Here is a 15,575-nt window from a genome sequence, read left to right as displayed (position 1 = left end):
GGGTTCCCTGCTCAGTGGGGAGTCTGCTTCTTCCTCTCCCCTATCCTCTCCCCCTGCTGTTGCTTTCTCTCACTTATTCTTTCTCTCAAATAAATAAATAAAATATTTAAAAAAATAAAATACTCCCTCTGTCTTCGGGCCACATAACACTCCCATTGTAGAATAGCACACAATTGACTGAATATCTCCTATGATCCGGTTGCTCTGTTTAATATCTGATTTCATTCTACACTGTGCTGGGCAAAAATAAGGTTGCAATAAGTATCGAAACAAATGAATTGTTGTCTCTGATTCTCCCTCTGTTCCTAAATATTTCTCTGCTCCCAAATCCAGCCCTCATATAGGACTTCCTTTCCCTCATTCTCTCTCTCTGAGAGCCCCTAACATGGAGGACACCTGGCTTAGCAGTTATTTGCCTTCTTCACAGATGATGAGGTGGAGATTGTAAGAAGAGAATGGTTCTCTGGAGACAGGGACAGGCCTGGCACGTGGGGATAGAGGTGTGTATGTCAGTTAGGGGTCGTGCGTGATGCTCATTGGTGGGAGGAGCCCAGAAAGCATGCAGAACCCTGGGACCTTGTCAGGTCCCAGAAGCTGGGCCTGTGTGCTCCCTTCACTTCTCTGGGGGAACTCCAGTCTCTCCTCCTCCCTGTTCATTGCTGTGCCCTGAAATGGACTGCAGCAAGATCTGACCCTGTTGTTTTCTCAAGGCCCTCAGGATTGAGGTCAAGTGTTGTTTTCTGGCACTCAAAGTCAGCACCATGTTCCACTGACCTACAGTTCCGGCCATGCCACCCACTTCTCCCACCTCAAATCCGCGCTCCACCATCATAGATGATTCTCCATCTCTAGGGCATGCCAGGTGTTCTCACACCACCAGGACTTTCTACAGGTCGTTCCCTCTATGAGAACGCCATCCACCCAACCCTCTCCATACAGTCATCTCATATGCAGCCTCCTTCTCCAGACCACCCAGCCCCAGCTCAGCCATCTTTTCTCCCTGCACTGTCACTTCTGCCTCCTCCCTGACTTCTGGTCTCTCCCCTCTGGTCCATCCCATACAAGGTCCCAGTGCTGCTCTTGCTCACAAGCCTTCCATGGCTCCCCACTGCCCTCAGGAAAAAGTCTTATCCTTTCAACCTGGAGTCTGAGGTCCTTTGGGATCTGGCCCGTGCTCTGCTCTCCCATCTTCTATCCCACCCTCTACCCATACACAGTGTGGTCTCCCCGTCCTCTCCCTCCACTTCTTTCACTGCTACAGAAGGAGTTAAGGGGAGAGAGCCACCATGAAGGCCAGTACAGGATGGAGTACTCACTGGTGTCTTCCTGGAAGGAAGAAAAAATGAAATTGAGCTGTAAAAGAGAACTCCAGAATATCTGGAATTTGGAGAGGCAGAAGTGGGATAAAAGCAAAAAGCAATGCTAATAATAAAATCCACACTTTATTGCTCAAGCAAGTGTGCCAGGCACTGTTGTATGTGTTTCACATGTTGGAAATATTGAATCCTCCCAATAACAATCACTGCCCTATGAGTAATATACTATTGTTATCCTTAATTTATAGATTAAAGAATCTACACAGTCAAGGGAGGTACTTGCTCAGGATACACAGGGCCAGCAAGAGGCAGAGTTGGGATTCCAACTCAGGTTTTGCCAGACTTGTAACCATTCCTCTGTAGGAAGAAGTAGAGCCCATGGAATAACCAAGGTGGGAGAGACGCTTGAAAGGGGTTTTCCTGTATTCTCTTAGTGGTGGGGGTAAGACCTTAGCCCATCTCCCCACTCGTCCCCAGTGATGCAAGAATGGGGCTGGGGTATAATTAGGGTGAATTTGTACTATCATGTCACTGCTTTTATTAAGCATTAAGGGTTGGATCTGGGCAGGTGGAGGGAAGGCAAAGTCTTGATCAGGTATATTCTGGAGCCAGCAAGTGGGGGCCACAGGTCAAGAGTTGGATGTCACATGTCAGGGTTAGTTGGCCTGAATGGTTTTTCTGATCCAGTGGCCATATCTGCAGACATCAGTGTAGACTCCTGGCTTCTCCTTGGATCCACAGGGAACATTACCCCATGACACAAGGCCTCGGAGACGGTCTCCACACACGAGTGGGCCCCCAGAATCCCCCTGTGGGAAAGTGGGAGATAATCAGATAAAGAAACAGAGAGAGAGAGAGAGAGAGAGTGACAGGGCTGCCTGGCTGGCTCAGTGGTGGAGTATGTGACTCTTGACCTTGGGATCGTGAGTTTGAGACCCATGTTGAGTGTAGAAATAACTTAAAAATAGCATATTTTAAAAAAGAAAGCAAGAAAGACAGGGAGACAGAAGATCACAGAGACATGTAGAGAGGGAGAAGGAGAGACACTCAGAGATGGATAGACTTAGGGACAGACAGACACACAAAGTCACAAACAGGAAAATAGAGACAGTCTGAGGGAAACTCAGAAACAGGTAGAAACAGAGAGAACACTGTGACCCAGAGAGGCATCAAGAGAAGAAAATAGAAAGAATAAAGGCTAAGTACAAGAACTGAGAGCTCTTGGGCTCCCTGCTTATCCAGAAGTCTGCTCTTCACTCTCCCTCTACCGCTCCCCCTGCTTGTGCTCTCTCACTTGCTCTCTCTCTCTCTCTGTCTAATTAGTAAAATCTTTAAAAAAAAAAAAAAACAGAGACTGAGAAGTGTGGAGAGAAGCAGAGGCACAGAGTGAGGGGGAGACAGAGAAAGAGAGAAAAAGAGACCTAAAAAGAGGAAGAACCTCCAGGTACAAGATAAGTGAATACCAGGGATTTAATGCACAGTCAACACTGCTGTGGGATAACTAGGAGTGTTGTTAAGATAGGATATCCTAAGAGCTTGGGGATCCCTGGGTGACTCAGTGGTTTAGCACTTGCCTTTGGCTCAGGTCGTGATTCTGGGGTCCTGAGATCAAGCTCTGCATCGGGCTCCCTGTATGGAGCCTGCCTCTCCCTCTGCCTGTATCTCTGCCTCTCTCTCTCTCTCTCTCTCTCTCTCTCTCCCTCTCACGAATAAATAAATAAAATACTTTATTTTTAAAGATTTTATTTAAAAAATAAATAAAGGCAGAGACATAGATAAAAAAGGATATCCTAAGGGCTCTTATCGCAAAGGACAAAAATCTTTCTTTTCTGTTCCTTTTAAGATTTTATTTATTTAGGGATCCCTGGGTGGCACAGAGGTTTAGCACCTGCCTTTGGCCCAGGGCGCGATCCTGGAGACCCGGGATCAAATCCCACGTCGGGCTCCAGGTGCATGGAGCCTGCTTCTCCCTCTGCCTATGTCTCTGCCTCTCTCTCTCTGTGTGACTATCATAAATAAGTAAAAATTTAAAAAAAGATTTTATTTATTTATTTATTTATTTATTTATTTATTTATTTATTTATTTATTTTTTAAGAGAGAGTGAGAGAGCATGCACACAAGTAGAGCTAGTAGCAGAGGGAGAAGGAGAAGCAGGCTCCCCGCTGAGTAGAGAACCTGACATGGGACCCAATCCCAGGACGCTGGAATCGTGACCTGAGCCAAAGGCAGATGCTTAAACAACTGAGCCATCCAGAAGCACCTTTGCTTTGTTTTGCTTTGCTTTGCTCTGCATGATGGGTGCTAACTGACCATGGCAATCATTCCACAGGACGTGGAACATCACACTGTACACCTGAAACTTCTACACTGATGCATGTATGCTGACTGCATCTCAACAAAACTGGGGAGAGAAAAGACAGCTTAGGTATTGAGGTTTGTCTGCTAGCCCTTTTGTCATGTCTGACTTGCTGTGTATCACTGTCCCTAGCTCTGTCTCTTCAGAGACCTCAAAGCACTGGAGTAAATTTTGGCATAAATAGGAGCAACAACAACAAAAACTTCAAGTTACAGGAGGCATTTGGGAGTGGGGACAGAGCCCTGTCTCTCCCCAGCTGCGGTCCACCGGCCTCCAGAGCTTGGCCATGTCCAAACAGGACAGTCCTCTGTTTGAGGAAGGACAGACCCCTCACACCACCTGCTTCCTTACTGTGTCTCTCTGGTTCTTAATCTCTATCTCCATCCTTGTCTCTGTGTTTCCTGTCTCTGCTGGCTGCCTTTATACCTCTGCCTGTTCCTGGCTGTGTCTCTAAGTGTCCAACTGAGACTCTCTCCCTGGGATCCTCTCCCAGCATGTCTCCCTAAAACTCTATTTCGGTCTGTCTCTGTCGGCTCTGTAACTGGAAGGTCCCGGTGACCTCACCTGGCAGGAGTCCTTCCCGTACTTCTCATCTCCCGCACACACCATGTTCTGGGTGATCTGGCTAGGGTAGGCACGCTCACACTCCTCACGGGGCACCAGGTGGATGTATGCACACTGGATGGTGTTAGGGAAATCACCTGCAGAGAGAGATGAGCCAGGCTTACTTCACAGCCTGTCCTCCGCATGTCCTCCCCAGTGAGCTCTCTCCCCTATTGGTCCCTATATCCCATTGGTTTCCTTCTTCCTATTTGTCTTTCATTCATAAAAATCCATTTCCATTGGCCCTGGCTCCCAATTGGTCCCTCTTTACATCATTCTTTCCTCCCATTGGCCTGTCTTCCTCATTAATTGCCCCATCTCCATTAGTCCTCATTTCTTACTGCTTTTCCCTTTCTCTTAGGACCTGCCTCTACTTGTGTCTTTCACTGGTCCCACCTTCTTCAGTACTTCCAGCTCACCTCTAGACTCTCTTCTGTTAGTCCCTCCTCCACCCTTTCATCCATGGTTGGACCCCTCTTTCCCACCGGCTCATCCTGATGGGCTAACACATGACCATTGGTCCTCTCCTAACTAGTCCCTTTTCCCCTTCATTGGCTCTCCCTTCTTACTGGCCCTTAAGCCAGAGGTGCACCCCCCACATTGGTCCTTTCCTAAATGAACCGCCCTCCCCCCTAGGTTCTCTCTTCCTATTGGCCATTCATTCAATGGCCCACCTTCCTTTTTTGGCCCTTCACTCACTGGCCCAATTACCTTCCACGGTTCCTGCTGACCTATGGGACTTGTTCCTCCCCCAGTCCTTCCTTTAGTGCCTCCCCTTGACCACTGACCCTTCCCTTAGTTGGCTCCTCCCAATTATCACTCTCTACTCCCAACTGCACTTTCATTTCATATCTTTCAGGGGGCTGTCCTGCTTTATTGATCTCTCTTTTTCCATTAGTCCCTCCTCCACTATCTCTTCTTGATCATTTTTGCATCCCGATTGGTCCCTTTCGATCATTGGCCTCCTTCTGGATTAGAATCTCCCCACTGACCCTCCCCCTTCATCAATCCTTCATCTCACAGCCTCTCTTTCCATACCATTCACTCATGGGTTTATTTTCTCCACTGGCTGTTCACTCATTCACACAACTCCCATACTTGCCTCCCCTCCCCATTGACACACCTCCCCATTGGTCCTCACCATTAGCCCACCTCCTGCATAGCCTATCACCCATTGGCCTGCTTCCTTGTCACCCTGCCACTACTGACCATCTGCTGTCTTGCCCCATCCTAGGATGTGGCAGCTTGAGTGGTTGGCTGAGCAGTCTTGCTCCAGGGAGAGAGGCTGGATGCGTTCAGAGAATTTGGCAGGTCGAGCCAGGCGCAACAGCATGATGTCCTGGTCGTGAGTGGCAGCATTGTAGCCAGGGTGGGCCACAGCCCGGACAACAGAGCTCTGCTCCTGGAAACTCTCCCTTTGCTGAAGGTTGTGCTTCCCCAGGTAGACTTGAAGATTCCTGGGAAAGAGGAGGGCTCGGTCTTACCTGGAGTCCATGGCTGCAGCCAAGACTTCAGAAGAGGCTGTGATGGGAGATGGCAGTGGCTTGGTGCACCACGAACCATCTGGCCTGTACCCCTCACAATCTTCCCAGCTCAGAAAAGGACAATTTCATCCTTTCCGAATAACCTTGGAGACTATTGTTGACTCTCTTTATTTCATGCCTCACATCCAAGCAGCCCAGAAATCCTTTTAGCTCTCCAAAGTATATCCAGGATATGACCGTTTCTCACCTCCCCCACCGCCATCATCTCTTACTGGAACAATGGCAGTAGCTATCCCACTTGACTCCTTGTTTCTGTGTTTGCCCCTCCACAAAACAGCCAGAGAAATTTTAACAACATAATATATCTCACCTCCTCTTGTCCCTTCTCTGCTCAGAATCCTCCCATGACTCCCATCTCATTCAGAGTAAAGGCTGAAGTTTTCACCCTGACCCACAAAGTCCTGCATATTCTGCCCCCATCACTTCTCAAATATCACCTCCTCCCACTCTCTCCCTCTCTCCTTCTGCTCCAGCCACACTGGCTTCCTTGCCTTTCTTTGAACACAACAGTCATCCTCTCACCCCATGGCCTTTGCACTGGTTGTTCCTGCTGCCAGCAACTCTTTCCCCTACATATCCGCATGGCTTCCTCCCTCACCTCCTTCAGATGTCACCTTCTCAGTGAGGCCTTCCCTGATGATCCAATTAAAATGCAAATAGCTACCCTGACAGGCAAGTCCTATCTCTCTTTCCTGCTTTCTTTGCCACCCAGAACCTACCATCACCATCTGATATACTATATATGTATTGTTAAATATTTACTTTTTTGTCTCTCCTCCTACCATAGCAGCACTGTCCAATAGAACTTCTTCAGTCATGCTGCAGTTTGATATGGTGGCCACTAGACATAGGCCTCTACTGAGCACTTGATACGTGCTCCTGGATTTGTCATCTCATTGCATTTTTCTTTTTTCTTTTCTTTTATTTATTTATTTTTATTTTTTATGATAGTCACACACAGAGAGAGAGAGAGGCAGAGACATAGGCAGAGGGAGAAGCAGGCTCCATGCACCGGGAGCCCGATGTGGGATTCGATCCCGGGTCTCCAGGATCGCGCCCTGGGCCAAAGGCAGGCACCAAATCGCTGCGCCACCCAGAGATCCCTCATTGCATTTTTCTTATTGTGAATTTAATTGGCCATTTGTGGCTACCACATGGGTGGCACAGCTCTAGAATATCAAGATGGGAATTTTGTTTTGTTCAGATACAGCGTCCTCACTGCCTATACCTGTGTCTATCGTATTTATGATAGCTATCCAACAAATATTTGTGAAATGGATCAAAAGAGTCACTCTCTCGCTCAAAATTCTCCCTTGGCTCCCCATTACTTTTGTTTTGTTTTGTTTTGTTTTATTTTCCCCATTACTTTTTTTTTAATTTATTTTTTATTGGTGTTCAATTTACTAACATACCGAATAATCCCCAGTGCCCGTCACCCATTCACTCCCACCCCCCGCCCTCCTCCCCTTCTACCACCCCTAGTTCGTTTCCCAGAGTTAGCAGTCTTTACGTTCTGTCTCCCTTTCTGATATTTCCCACACATTTCTTCTCCCTTCCCTTCTATTCCCTTTCACTATTATTTATATTCCCCAAATGAATGAGAACATATAATGTTTGTCCTTCTCCGACTGACTTACTTCACTCAGCCCCATTACTTTTTAATGAAACTCATTCCACCATCTTCTGCCCCACTGTAACTTTCTTAGAACACTCCAGACTATTTCAAACTCAGGGACTTTGTCCTTGCATTTCTTCTGCCCTCAACGCTTGTCCCCCTTCTTCATTTGTCTACTCTTTCTCATTTTCAATGCCTCAGCTTGAACTTCATCTCATCAGAAGGTCTTTCCTGATACCCTCTTCCATCTAAAGTAGGTACTTCTCTGTTCTTTTCTCTCAGGGAGCCATCCCTCTTCTTTTCCTTCACTGGACTTAGGGTAATTTGTAATTACATGATTTTTCAAGGGCTTGTTAGTTAAATAACTATCATTCTGTGCCTTTCTGCTTCTGTGTTCCTAAGGGCATAGACTCTGCATTTCTCTCATCCACTGCTGAATCCCCACTGCCCAGCTCAAATCTGGCACTTAGCAGATGCTTTGATCAACGTGCGCCAATGGATGAATGAGAATGGTGGGAGCAATGCCAGGTCTCCCTGAGGGTGGGGGAGACCATCCTGAGGGTATTTGTTGAGTCCATAACCTTGCGTGATTAGACCCCTCTCCTCCCCCCACAGTAGGGAGTGGCACCTGTTAGTTTCCAAACACTTGAGTTGCCACTTACTACTTCTCTGAGCCTCAATGTCCTCATCTGCAAAATGGGGCAAGGAGTCTCTTATTGTGGAGTTTCCAGGAAACATATATAAACTGCTTAACTCAGCACCTGGCTGGTAGTTAGTGTTGAACAAAATGGCAACTGTTAATTGAACTAGTGATCATTAGTGCCCTGAGGATTTGTCCTGGTCCCTCTATGCTTTTCTACCTATGCCCACTTTCTGGATGATCTCATCCCGTCCTGTGTTTAAATACCACTTATTTGTGGATGATCCCTTCGTGTTTACCTCCAGGTCTGACTTCTCTCCTGAGCACCAGCAGCCTACCCTCATGCTTCTTGGACACCTCCCTGGTATCTCAGGCTCACCTTGGCTAGAGCAAAATGTGACACTCCTCTGCCCATATCCAAACTGGTTCTATTTCCCTCTCCCACCATCTCAGAGAGACACAACAGAATATCCACTTGTTCGAGTCCTATACCTGCAGGTCAGCCCTGCCTCTTCCATCCCATACCACCAAGTCCTGCTGGTCTCAAAATACCTCCAAAAGTTTTCAACTATCCTCTACCCCCTGGTCCAAGCCATCATCCCGTCATTCTAGGTCATTCATTCCCCCTTGCCCAGCCCACTTTCCACATGGTGGCCAGGGTGCTCTTAAAAATGTAAATCAGATCTGCTGCTTCCCTGACTGAAATTCTCCAGTGTCTTCCTCCTTCACTTAGAATGAGATCCATTGCTGCATCGCTGCCTGCAGGCCCTGCACCATCTGATTCCCCAGTTAGAAGGTCAGTTCATAAAAGCAACAGTTTTGCTTTTCTTCACCGCTATATCCTCCCGGCCCCAGACAGTGCCTGACACTTATTTAGTGCTCATTTAAGTACTGCCCAGATGAACCTGGTTATCAGATGGCCTTGTGCTGGGACAGGGGGTTGTATGTATCACTTCCTGCCTGAAATCTGCAAGATGCCCCCCAGGGGTCTCATTGCAACCACTCCTCACTCATGTGACATGGAGACTCACGGTTTTTTGCAATGGGCAGCAGTGAGAACCCACAGCGGGTGAATGAGGACCCCTCCACAGAGCAAGTGGCCTGACGTGTAGAGGGCAGCTTGGTAGGGGTGAGACGTCTGCTCACAGGGTCCACCATGCAGCACCTTATTCTGCTCCTCCGCCCAGGCTGAGAAAGGAAGGGTCTGAGTCAGGGACGAGCTCTGGAGACACCAGGAGGATCCCCCACGGTGGACCCCAATACTGTCCCAGTGGTCCAGGTCATCTCCATCCCACCCCCACCCTCAAATTCTTCCCCACCTTCCAGACCAACTTCTACCTCCTTCCTGTCTGCACCCCCATCGCTAACCTAGCCCCTCACTTTTGCCTCACTCCAAGCACCCCCTGCCTCCACACGTGTGTGAATCCCCATCCCCAATTCCAAACTCTCCCACCAGCAGCGCCCCCCCAAACCACCCAGTCACATCCTCTTTCTTCCCACCTGCAGCCATCAGGATCACTGCCACAATTAGCGTCTTCATGCCCATTCCTGAGAAGGGAAACCAAATGCTCCTCAGTGCCTGTCTCAGACCCCCTCAAGGCCCCTCCTTCATCCCTCCTTCCCCAGCCTCCATGATCTCCTGACCCCTAACCTCTATCTCTCCCCTGGTCTCTTGTCACTCTAACCTTATCTTCCATCCTCAGGTCCCATGAAGGCAGGTTGAGTAAGAACCCAAAACCACATGTGGTCGTCTGCAGCTCACAGTGCAATTCTCAATAAGTCTCTTATTTCTCTGGGCTCTAGTGTGCCTGCCTGCCAGCAGGAGGGGGTGGCCCAGGAGGGGCTCTGAGCTTCTTCCCTACCCATGGGGTTTTTCTTCTGCACCTTGGCTCTGAGCCCACTCTGTCGCTCACCTCATACCTGGAGGTTCTAGGGTGCAGTGTGATCTTACCTGCTGGGAGCTGGCTGCCTGGGGGCCCAGAGGACTCCTGGACGAGGGGTTCTTGGGTTGAGGCAGGCACAGCACGTGTCACAGGCAGACTGACAGAGAAGCACAGAGTCAGAAATGCAGGGAGTTATGGGGAGAGATGGGACCCAGAAAGCAGAGAGGATGCCCAGGAGCCAGAGCCAGAGACACAGACAGCAGAGGATGTATGGGCTGTGGGGCCCAGGCCAGACCGACACCTGGGCTTCCTGGCCTCCTTGGAAGAGGCTGTTCCTGCCCCCAGACACTCCTGGTGCTTCCTTTTAACCCCTGTCTCCCCAGGTTCCTGAGGCAGGAGGCTGCCCCACCCTTTCCTCCTCACCCAGACCTCCCACACACATTCCTTGCATCCCCATGTCCCCGTGGCTCTGCTCCTGATGACCCCTGACCGGGCTTCCCAGGAGGTGAGCACCAGGCCCTGAGAGCATTGGGGGCCTGGACTCCAAAGTCTGAGGGAGGAAGGGGCTAGGGGGCCTGGACTCCAGGGTCTGAGGCAGGAGGGGAGAGGGCCTAAAATTCTAGACCTTCAGCAAAAGGGCCTGGGCATCTGCACTTTCGAGTCTAAATGAGGAAAGATGGGTGCTAGTTCTCAGTCAGTAGGCTTCTCTAGGTCCTTGAGCAAGAAGGTGTCTGAGAACCCAAAAGCCAACACCCAGGGGAGTAAATAGTTCCCCCGGCCTGCAGGAATCCCCCCCACCTCTGTCTGTGAGCACTCTAGCCCTGCAGACCCTCACTCCTGGGTCTGCTGCCTGCAGGCACTAAGAACCCGGCCGCTTGGGTCAGTGGAGTTGGGGTGATTCACGCACCTGCCCGTAAGTCCCTCTGTGGGCGCTGACGACCTCCGTGTCCCCACTGTAGACAGCAGCCAGTGAGAAAGCATGTGTCACCCAGCTGGCACCCGCCCCTGCCCTGGGCTGGGGCGCTGTGGGGAAAGGGGCCTCAAACAATCGGGCTTTGTCCGCCCCCAGCACCCAGTGCCATGCTCCCAGCAGCTCCATTTCTCAACCTCTCTTCCGGGCAGGCGGGAGCCTGCGTCAATAGCTTTCCTTTGTCCCTGTATGACAGTCCTGCTGCTGTCCTTTGATGGCCCACCCACATCTGCCCGGATATCAGGACGTTTGACCTTCCTGGTTCCCCTGCTCCAAGCCTGCCCACCTCTGCAGTCTCGCTGTCCACCTGTCTTCCTGGCCATGGTGGGGGTGTCTCCACGCCCATCTCTCTCTCTCTCTCTCTCTCTCTCTCTCTCTCTCTTTTTCTCGTGTTTTCTTGTGTTCTTCTCAGGCTCTACTTGTGTCTCTGTCCCTCTGTCTCTTTCCCTATCTTTTTCTCTGTATCTCTCTCTCTGTCTTTCTCCCAAATCTCCGAGTCTCTGTGGACATTCTCTACATTTTGGTCTGCTTATCCTCCCCTGGCCTCCCCTTCATTTTCAGGAGAGGAGCGTGCCTCTGCTCAGAAGTGAATTAGCTCCCTGGGGAGCTGGGGAGGATGATGTGGGGGAGCAGTGGGGAAGCCAGTGGGACATGGACGGGTTTCCGATGAGATTCAGCATGTAGGGAGAGACTTGGAAATAAGCAGGAATGCAAGAAAACTTGAGAGCGATTTGCAAGTGTGAAATGGGGGCTCCAGCAGCTCTGGAGGGACCCAGGGGGATTTGAGGAGGTGCCCGTAAGGTTGGGCGCAGTGTTGGGTGTCAATCAGGAGAAGCAGGGCAAGAAGGTCTGGTGTATGGTGGCCAGGTGTATGGAGGGAGATGAGGATGGATGTGATGGTTGTGGGGCATGAGGAGAATGCAAGGAAGTCACTGGACAGAAGGACAATTGATATTGGTAATGTCCACCTCAGCACCAGCTTGGGCCTGGCACTGGGGGATGCAAATCAGTATTTGGCATTCCACATGCTCTTGGGCTGCTGCCCTGCCCCCAACTCCCCCCAGGCCCTTCACACTCACTGCCCTACTGAACTAGGCACCTTCTCAGAACTCATCATCTTCCCAGACACCAGGCTGGGTCTCTTGCAGCCCGGCCCATGACCTCCTTTCTCTGTAGGTCCCCTCCTCTCTGTCCCCATGACCCTAAACGTGGCTCAGACCCACTCCTCTCCCACATGACCATCATCCTGGGCTCTTCTCCCTCCTCTGTAGCCCTCACCTGACCCCAGAGGGGTCTTTCCGCACCTGGAGCTGCTCTTCTCTTGCTCATAGCCCTGCCCTGGCTACCCTCTCACCCCTGAGACAAAGTCCCAGCCCCTCAGCCAGCTGTTGGAAGACCTTCAGCATCCGCAGCATCACTGGTCAAAAGAAATATATTGCCAAGTACACATGCACTGTTAAAATTCTAGTAGCCACAATTTTTTTAAAATAGTAAAAAGATGGGATGCCCGGGGGGCTCAGTCAGTCAAGCATCTGACTTGTGATCTCAGCTCAGTTCTCGATCTCAGGGTTGTGAGTTCAAGCTCCATGTTGAGCCTCCATGCTGGGTATGGAGCCTACTTAAAAAAAATAATAATAGGGGCACTTGGGTGCCTCAGTGGTTGAGCATCTGCCTTCGGCTCAGGTCGTAATCTTGGGGTCCTGGGATAGAGTCAGCCTCGGGCTCCCTGCAGGAAACCTGCTTCTTCCTCTGCCTGTGTCTCTGCCTCTCTCTCTCTCTCTGTGTGTGCCTCTCATGAATAAATAAATAAAATCTTTTAAAAATAATAAAAATAGCAAAAAGAGTTAGGAGTTCATTTTAGTATTTCATGTAGCCCAATATATCCAAAATTGCAATGTGAAATTAAAATAAGAACATTTCATTTACTTTTAAATTATTATTATTATTTAAAGATTTTATTTATTAATCTGAAAGAGAGAAAAACACGAGCAGTTAGAACTGCAGAGGGAGAGGGAGAAGCAGGCTCCCCATGGAGCAGGGAGCCTGATGCAGGGCTCGATCCCAGGACTCTGGACTCATCACCCAGGCGCCCTAAGATAAGTCACCCAGGCGCCCTAAGATAAGAACGTTTTAAAGATAGTTTGTCTTCTTATTTTTTGCATAGTGTTTAGAGCCCGATGTGTCTTCCACTTATAGCACATCTCACTTGGAACTTTCCACATTTCACAAATCAGGAGCCACCATGGTGAGCGGCTGCCACATTGCATGCCCCGCTCTGCCCATGGGTCTTGTGCTCCAGCCGTGAAGATTGCTCTCTCTTATCTCTAAGCCTCATCCATGCTATTCCCCCTATTCAAATGCTCTTCTCACCTTCTCCTGACCACAACGTGTCCTTCGAGTCTTTGCTTAGACATTGTCTCCTTCTGGAAGCCTTCCCTTGAACACCATCCAACTTTTTACCCCCTGCAGTTGGGTTAGTCACTCTCTCATCTAGGTTCCCAGAGCAGGTGCATCCCTGAAGTCACCCTGGATCGTGAACATTTGGATTCACATCTGTCTTGGCCACTGGACCGTGAGCTCCTTGAGGGCAGGCACTGAAGCTGACTCACCCCTGTGTGCCCTCACGGGACCTAACCCAGAGGAAGCCTTAGGAAATGTTGACCAAATGACTAAATGTCTTCATTACACCCACTCCCATTTTATGAAAAAGAAAACTGAGACTCAGAGAAGGAAGTTAATTGCTTAACATCCAACACCCAGGAAATGGTGGGACCTTTTGGATTGGAAGTCAGCTTCCATGGAGGTGGACATGGCCCGTCTTTCGGTGCTCCCACCAGATGTCTCTTAGCACAACAGATGATTGGAGAGTTTGGGAGGAGTTGAGAACCTGGTAGGAAAAGAAGGATGTGATAGGTGGTGGAGAACTCCACCTCTAAGAACCTCTAAGAGAGAGAATGAAGTCCCCATCTGCAGATATTTGCCAGTGACCTTTATGGTTTTGCCCTCCTATGTGCCACACATTATTATTTCTGGAATATTTTCCCCAAAATTGACATGTTCCACAAAAGTCTTCAATAAAGAAAATGTACTATAAGAAAACTTGGTGAGGGACGCCTGGTTGCTCAGTGGTTGAGCATCTGCGTTCGGCTCAGGGAATGATCCCAGGATCCTGGGATTGAGTCCCACATAGGGGTCCCTGCAGGGAGCCTGCTTCTCTCTCTGCCTCTCTGTGTCTCTCATAAATAAATAAATAAATAAATGCATAAATAAATAAATAAAATCTTTAGGGACGCCTGGGTGGCTCAGCAGTTGAGCACCTGCCTTTGGCTCAGGGCGCGATCCCAGATTCCCCGGTTCAAGTCCCACATCAGGCTCCTTGCATGGAGCCTGCTTCTCTGCCTGTGTCTCTGCCTCTCTCTGTGTGTCTCTCTCATGAATAAATGAATAAAATCTTTAAAATAAATAAATAAATAATAAATAAAATCTTTAAAAAAGAAAACTTTGTGAAGAGTGCCTGGGTGGCTCAAACAGTAGTGTCTGCTTTCAGCTCAGGTCATGCTTTTGGGGTCTTAGGGTCAAGCCCTGTGTCAGGCTCCCTGCTCAGTGAGAGGAGTCTGGAGTCTGCTTCTCCCTCTCCCTCTGCCCCTCCTACCGTTCATAATCTCTCTCTCAAATAAAATAAATAAATAACTAAATAAATAAATAAATAAATAAATAAAATCTTAATAAAAAGAAAACATTTTGTGAAAGTGTAAGTGGGCAAAAGTACCGGAAATCACAGACAATAAAAACATATGCTCACTAAAGGCTTATCAGGCAATGTTCTAGCACTTTCTGAGTATTAAATTTATTTAATCTTCATAACAGACTTGGGAAGTAGTTGTTATTTCTCTCACTTCAAGGATGGAGGAAGGGAGATGGGGAAGTAATGTGCAAATAGCTTACAAGCACCTGAACTGGGGCAGAAATCTAAAAATAAGTGTCTGATACTATGTTGTGCTGTCTGCCCAAAGAGAAAGGAAGTTATTTTTAAAAATCCAACAAAAGTGCTATCTCAGGGCGCCTGGATGGCTCAGTTCGCTGAGCATCCTACTTTTGGTTTTGGCTCAGGTCATGATCTCAGGATCATCAGCCTCTGTGCTCAGTGGGGAGTTTGCCTGAGATTCTCTCTCCTCTCCCTCTGCCCCTCCTCCTCCCTCAAATAAATAAATAAGTCTTAAAAAAAAAAGAGTACTATCTCAAGTCATTGCAAACCAACCCACCTCCAGACTTTATACAGGAACTGCCAAGAGGCAGGGCCAGGTATCTCCAGTCTGACTTAGTACAACTGCAATGTTTCATTCCTTTTTCAAACTTTAGATTGAATATTGAGGGGGAAGATTGGATTTTCCAGGGATTTTCATGGAGATGGGTGGCCAAAAACCCTTAACATACCTGAAGCTTGACACTGATCCAGAGGCACGAGGGGCCAGGGGTCTGGACATCTGAGTCTGAGAGGGGAGGTGCTGGAGGCAGGGGTGGCTTAGGTCTGAGGGAGGAGGAGCTGGAGGTCTAGACCTCTGTGTTTTGTACTAGGAAGAGGCTTAGCCTCCTGTGAGCAGGAAGTTGATGGCTGCATGATTTCTGCAATATGGGGAAGGGTGGAGG

General features: G+C 49.0%; 1 protein-coding gene and 1 long non-coding RNA gene across 2 annotated transcripts in view; one reads left to right on the top strand and one right to left on the bottom strand.

Moving 5' to 3' along the window:
• The window catches only part of LOC112645085 (uncharacterized), an 87,522-nt gene that overhangs the window by 56,442 nt on the left and 15,505 nt on the right, over window positions 1-15,575 (top strand). The gene's annotated exons all lie outside the window — the stretch shown is intronic.
• Window positions 1,424-11,020, bottom strand: KLK6 (kallikrein related peptidase 6). The gene is made up of 7 exons (XM_025424100.3): window positions 10,866-11,020; window positions 10,027-10,115; window positions 9,576-9,623; window positions 9,107-9,263; window positions 5,486-5,733; window positions 4,238-4,374; window positions 1,424-2,125 (listed from the first exon to the last, which is right to left on the bottom strand). Exons 1-7 carry the CDS (start codon window positions 10,937-10,939, stop codon window positions 1,973-1,975), a joined length of 906 nt encoding a protein of 301 aa, XP_025279885.3. The 5' UTR covers window positions 10,940-11,020; the 3' UTR covers window positions 1,424-1,972.

The sequence above is a fragment of the Canis lupus genome, chromosome 1 (genome assembly GCF_003254725.2).
Source record: "Canis lupus dingo isolate Sandy chromosome 1, ASM325472v2, whole genome shotgun sequence".
NCBI lineage: Eukaryota > Metazoa > Chordata > Mammalia > Carnivora > Canidae > Canis > Canis lupus.
Note: the sequence above shows the minus strand (reverse complement) of the source record. Positions and strands in the feature narration are given on the sequence as shown.

Excerpts from the sequence above, each read along its gene's own strand:
- KLK6 (XM_025424100.3), bottom strand. The coding sequence starts at position 10,939 with ATGCTTTCTCACTGGCTGCTGTCTACAGTGGGGACACGGAGGTCGTCA. Across the intron at positions 5,734-9,106 it reads GCTGCCCATTGCAAAAAACC|GAATCTTCAAGTCTACCTGG; the intron begins GTGAGTCTCCAT and ends CCTCTTTCCCAG. Across the intron at positions 4,375-5,485 it reads ATGGGGCAAGACAGCAGATG|GTGATTTCCCTAACACCATC; the intron begins GTCAGTAGTGGC and ends CTCTCTCTGCAG.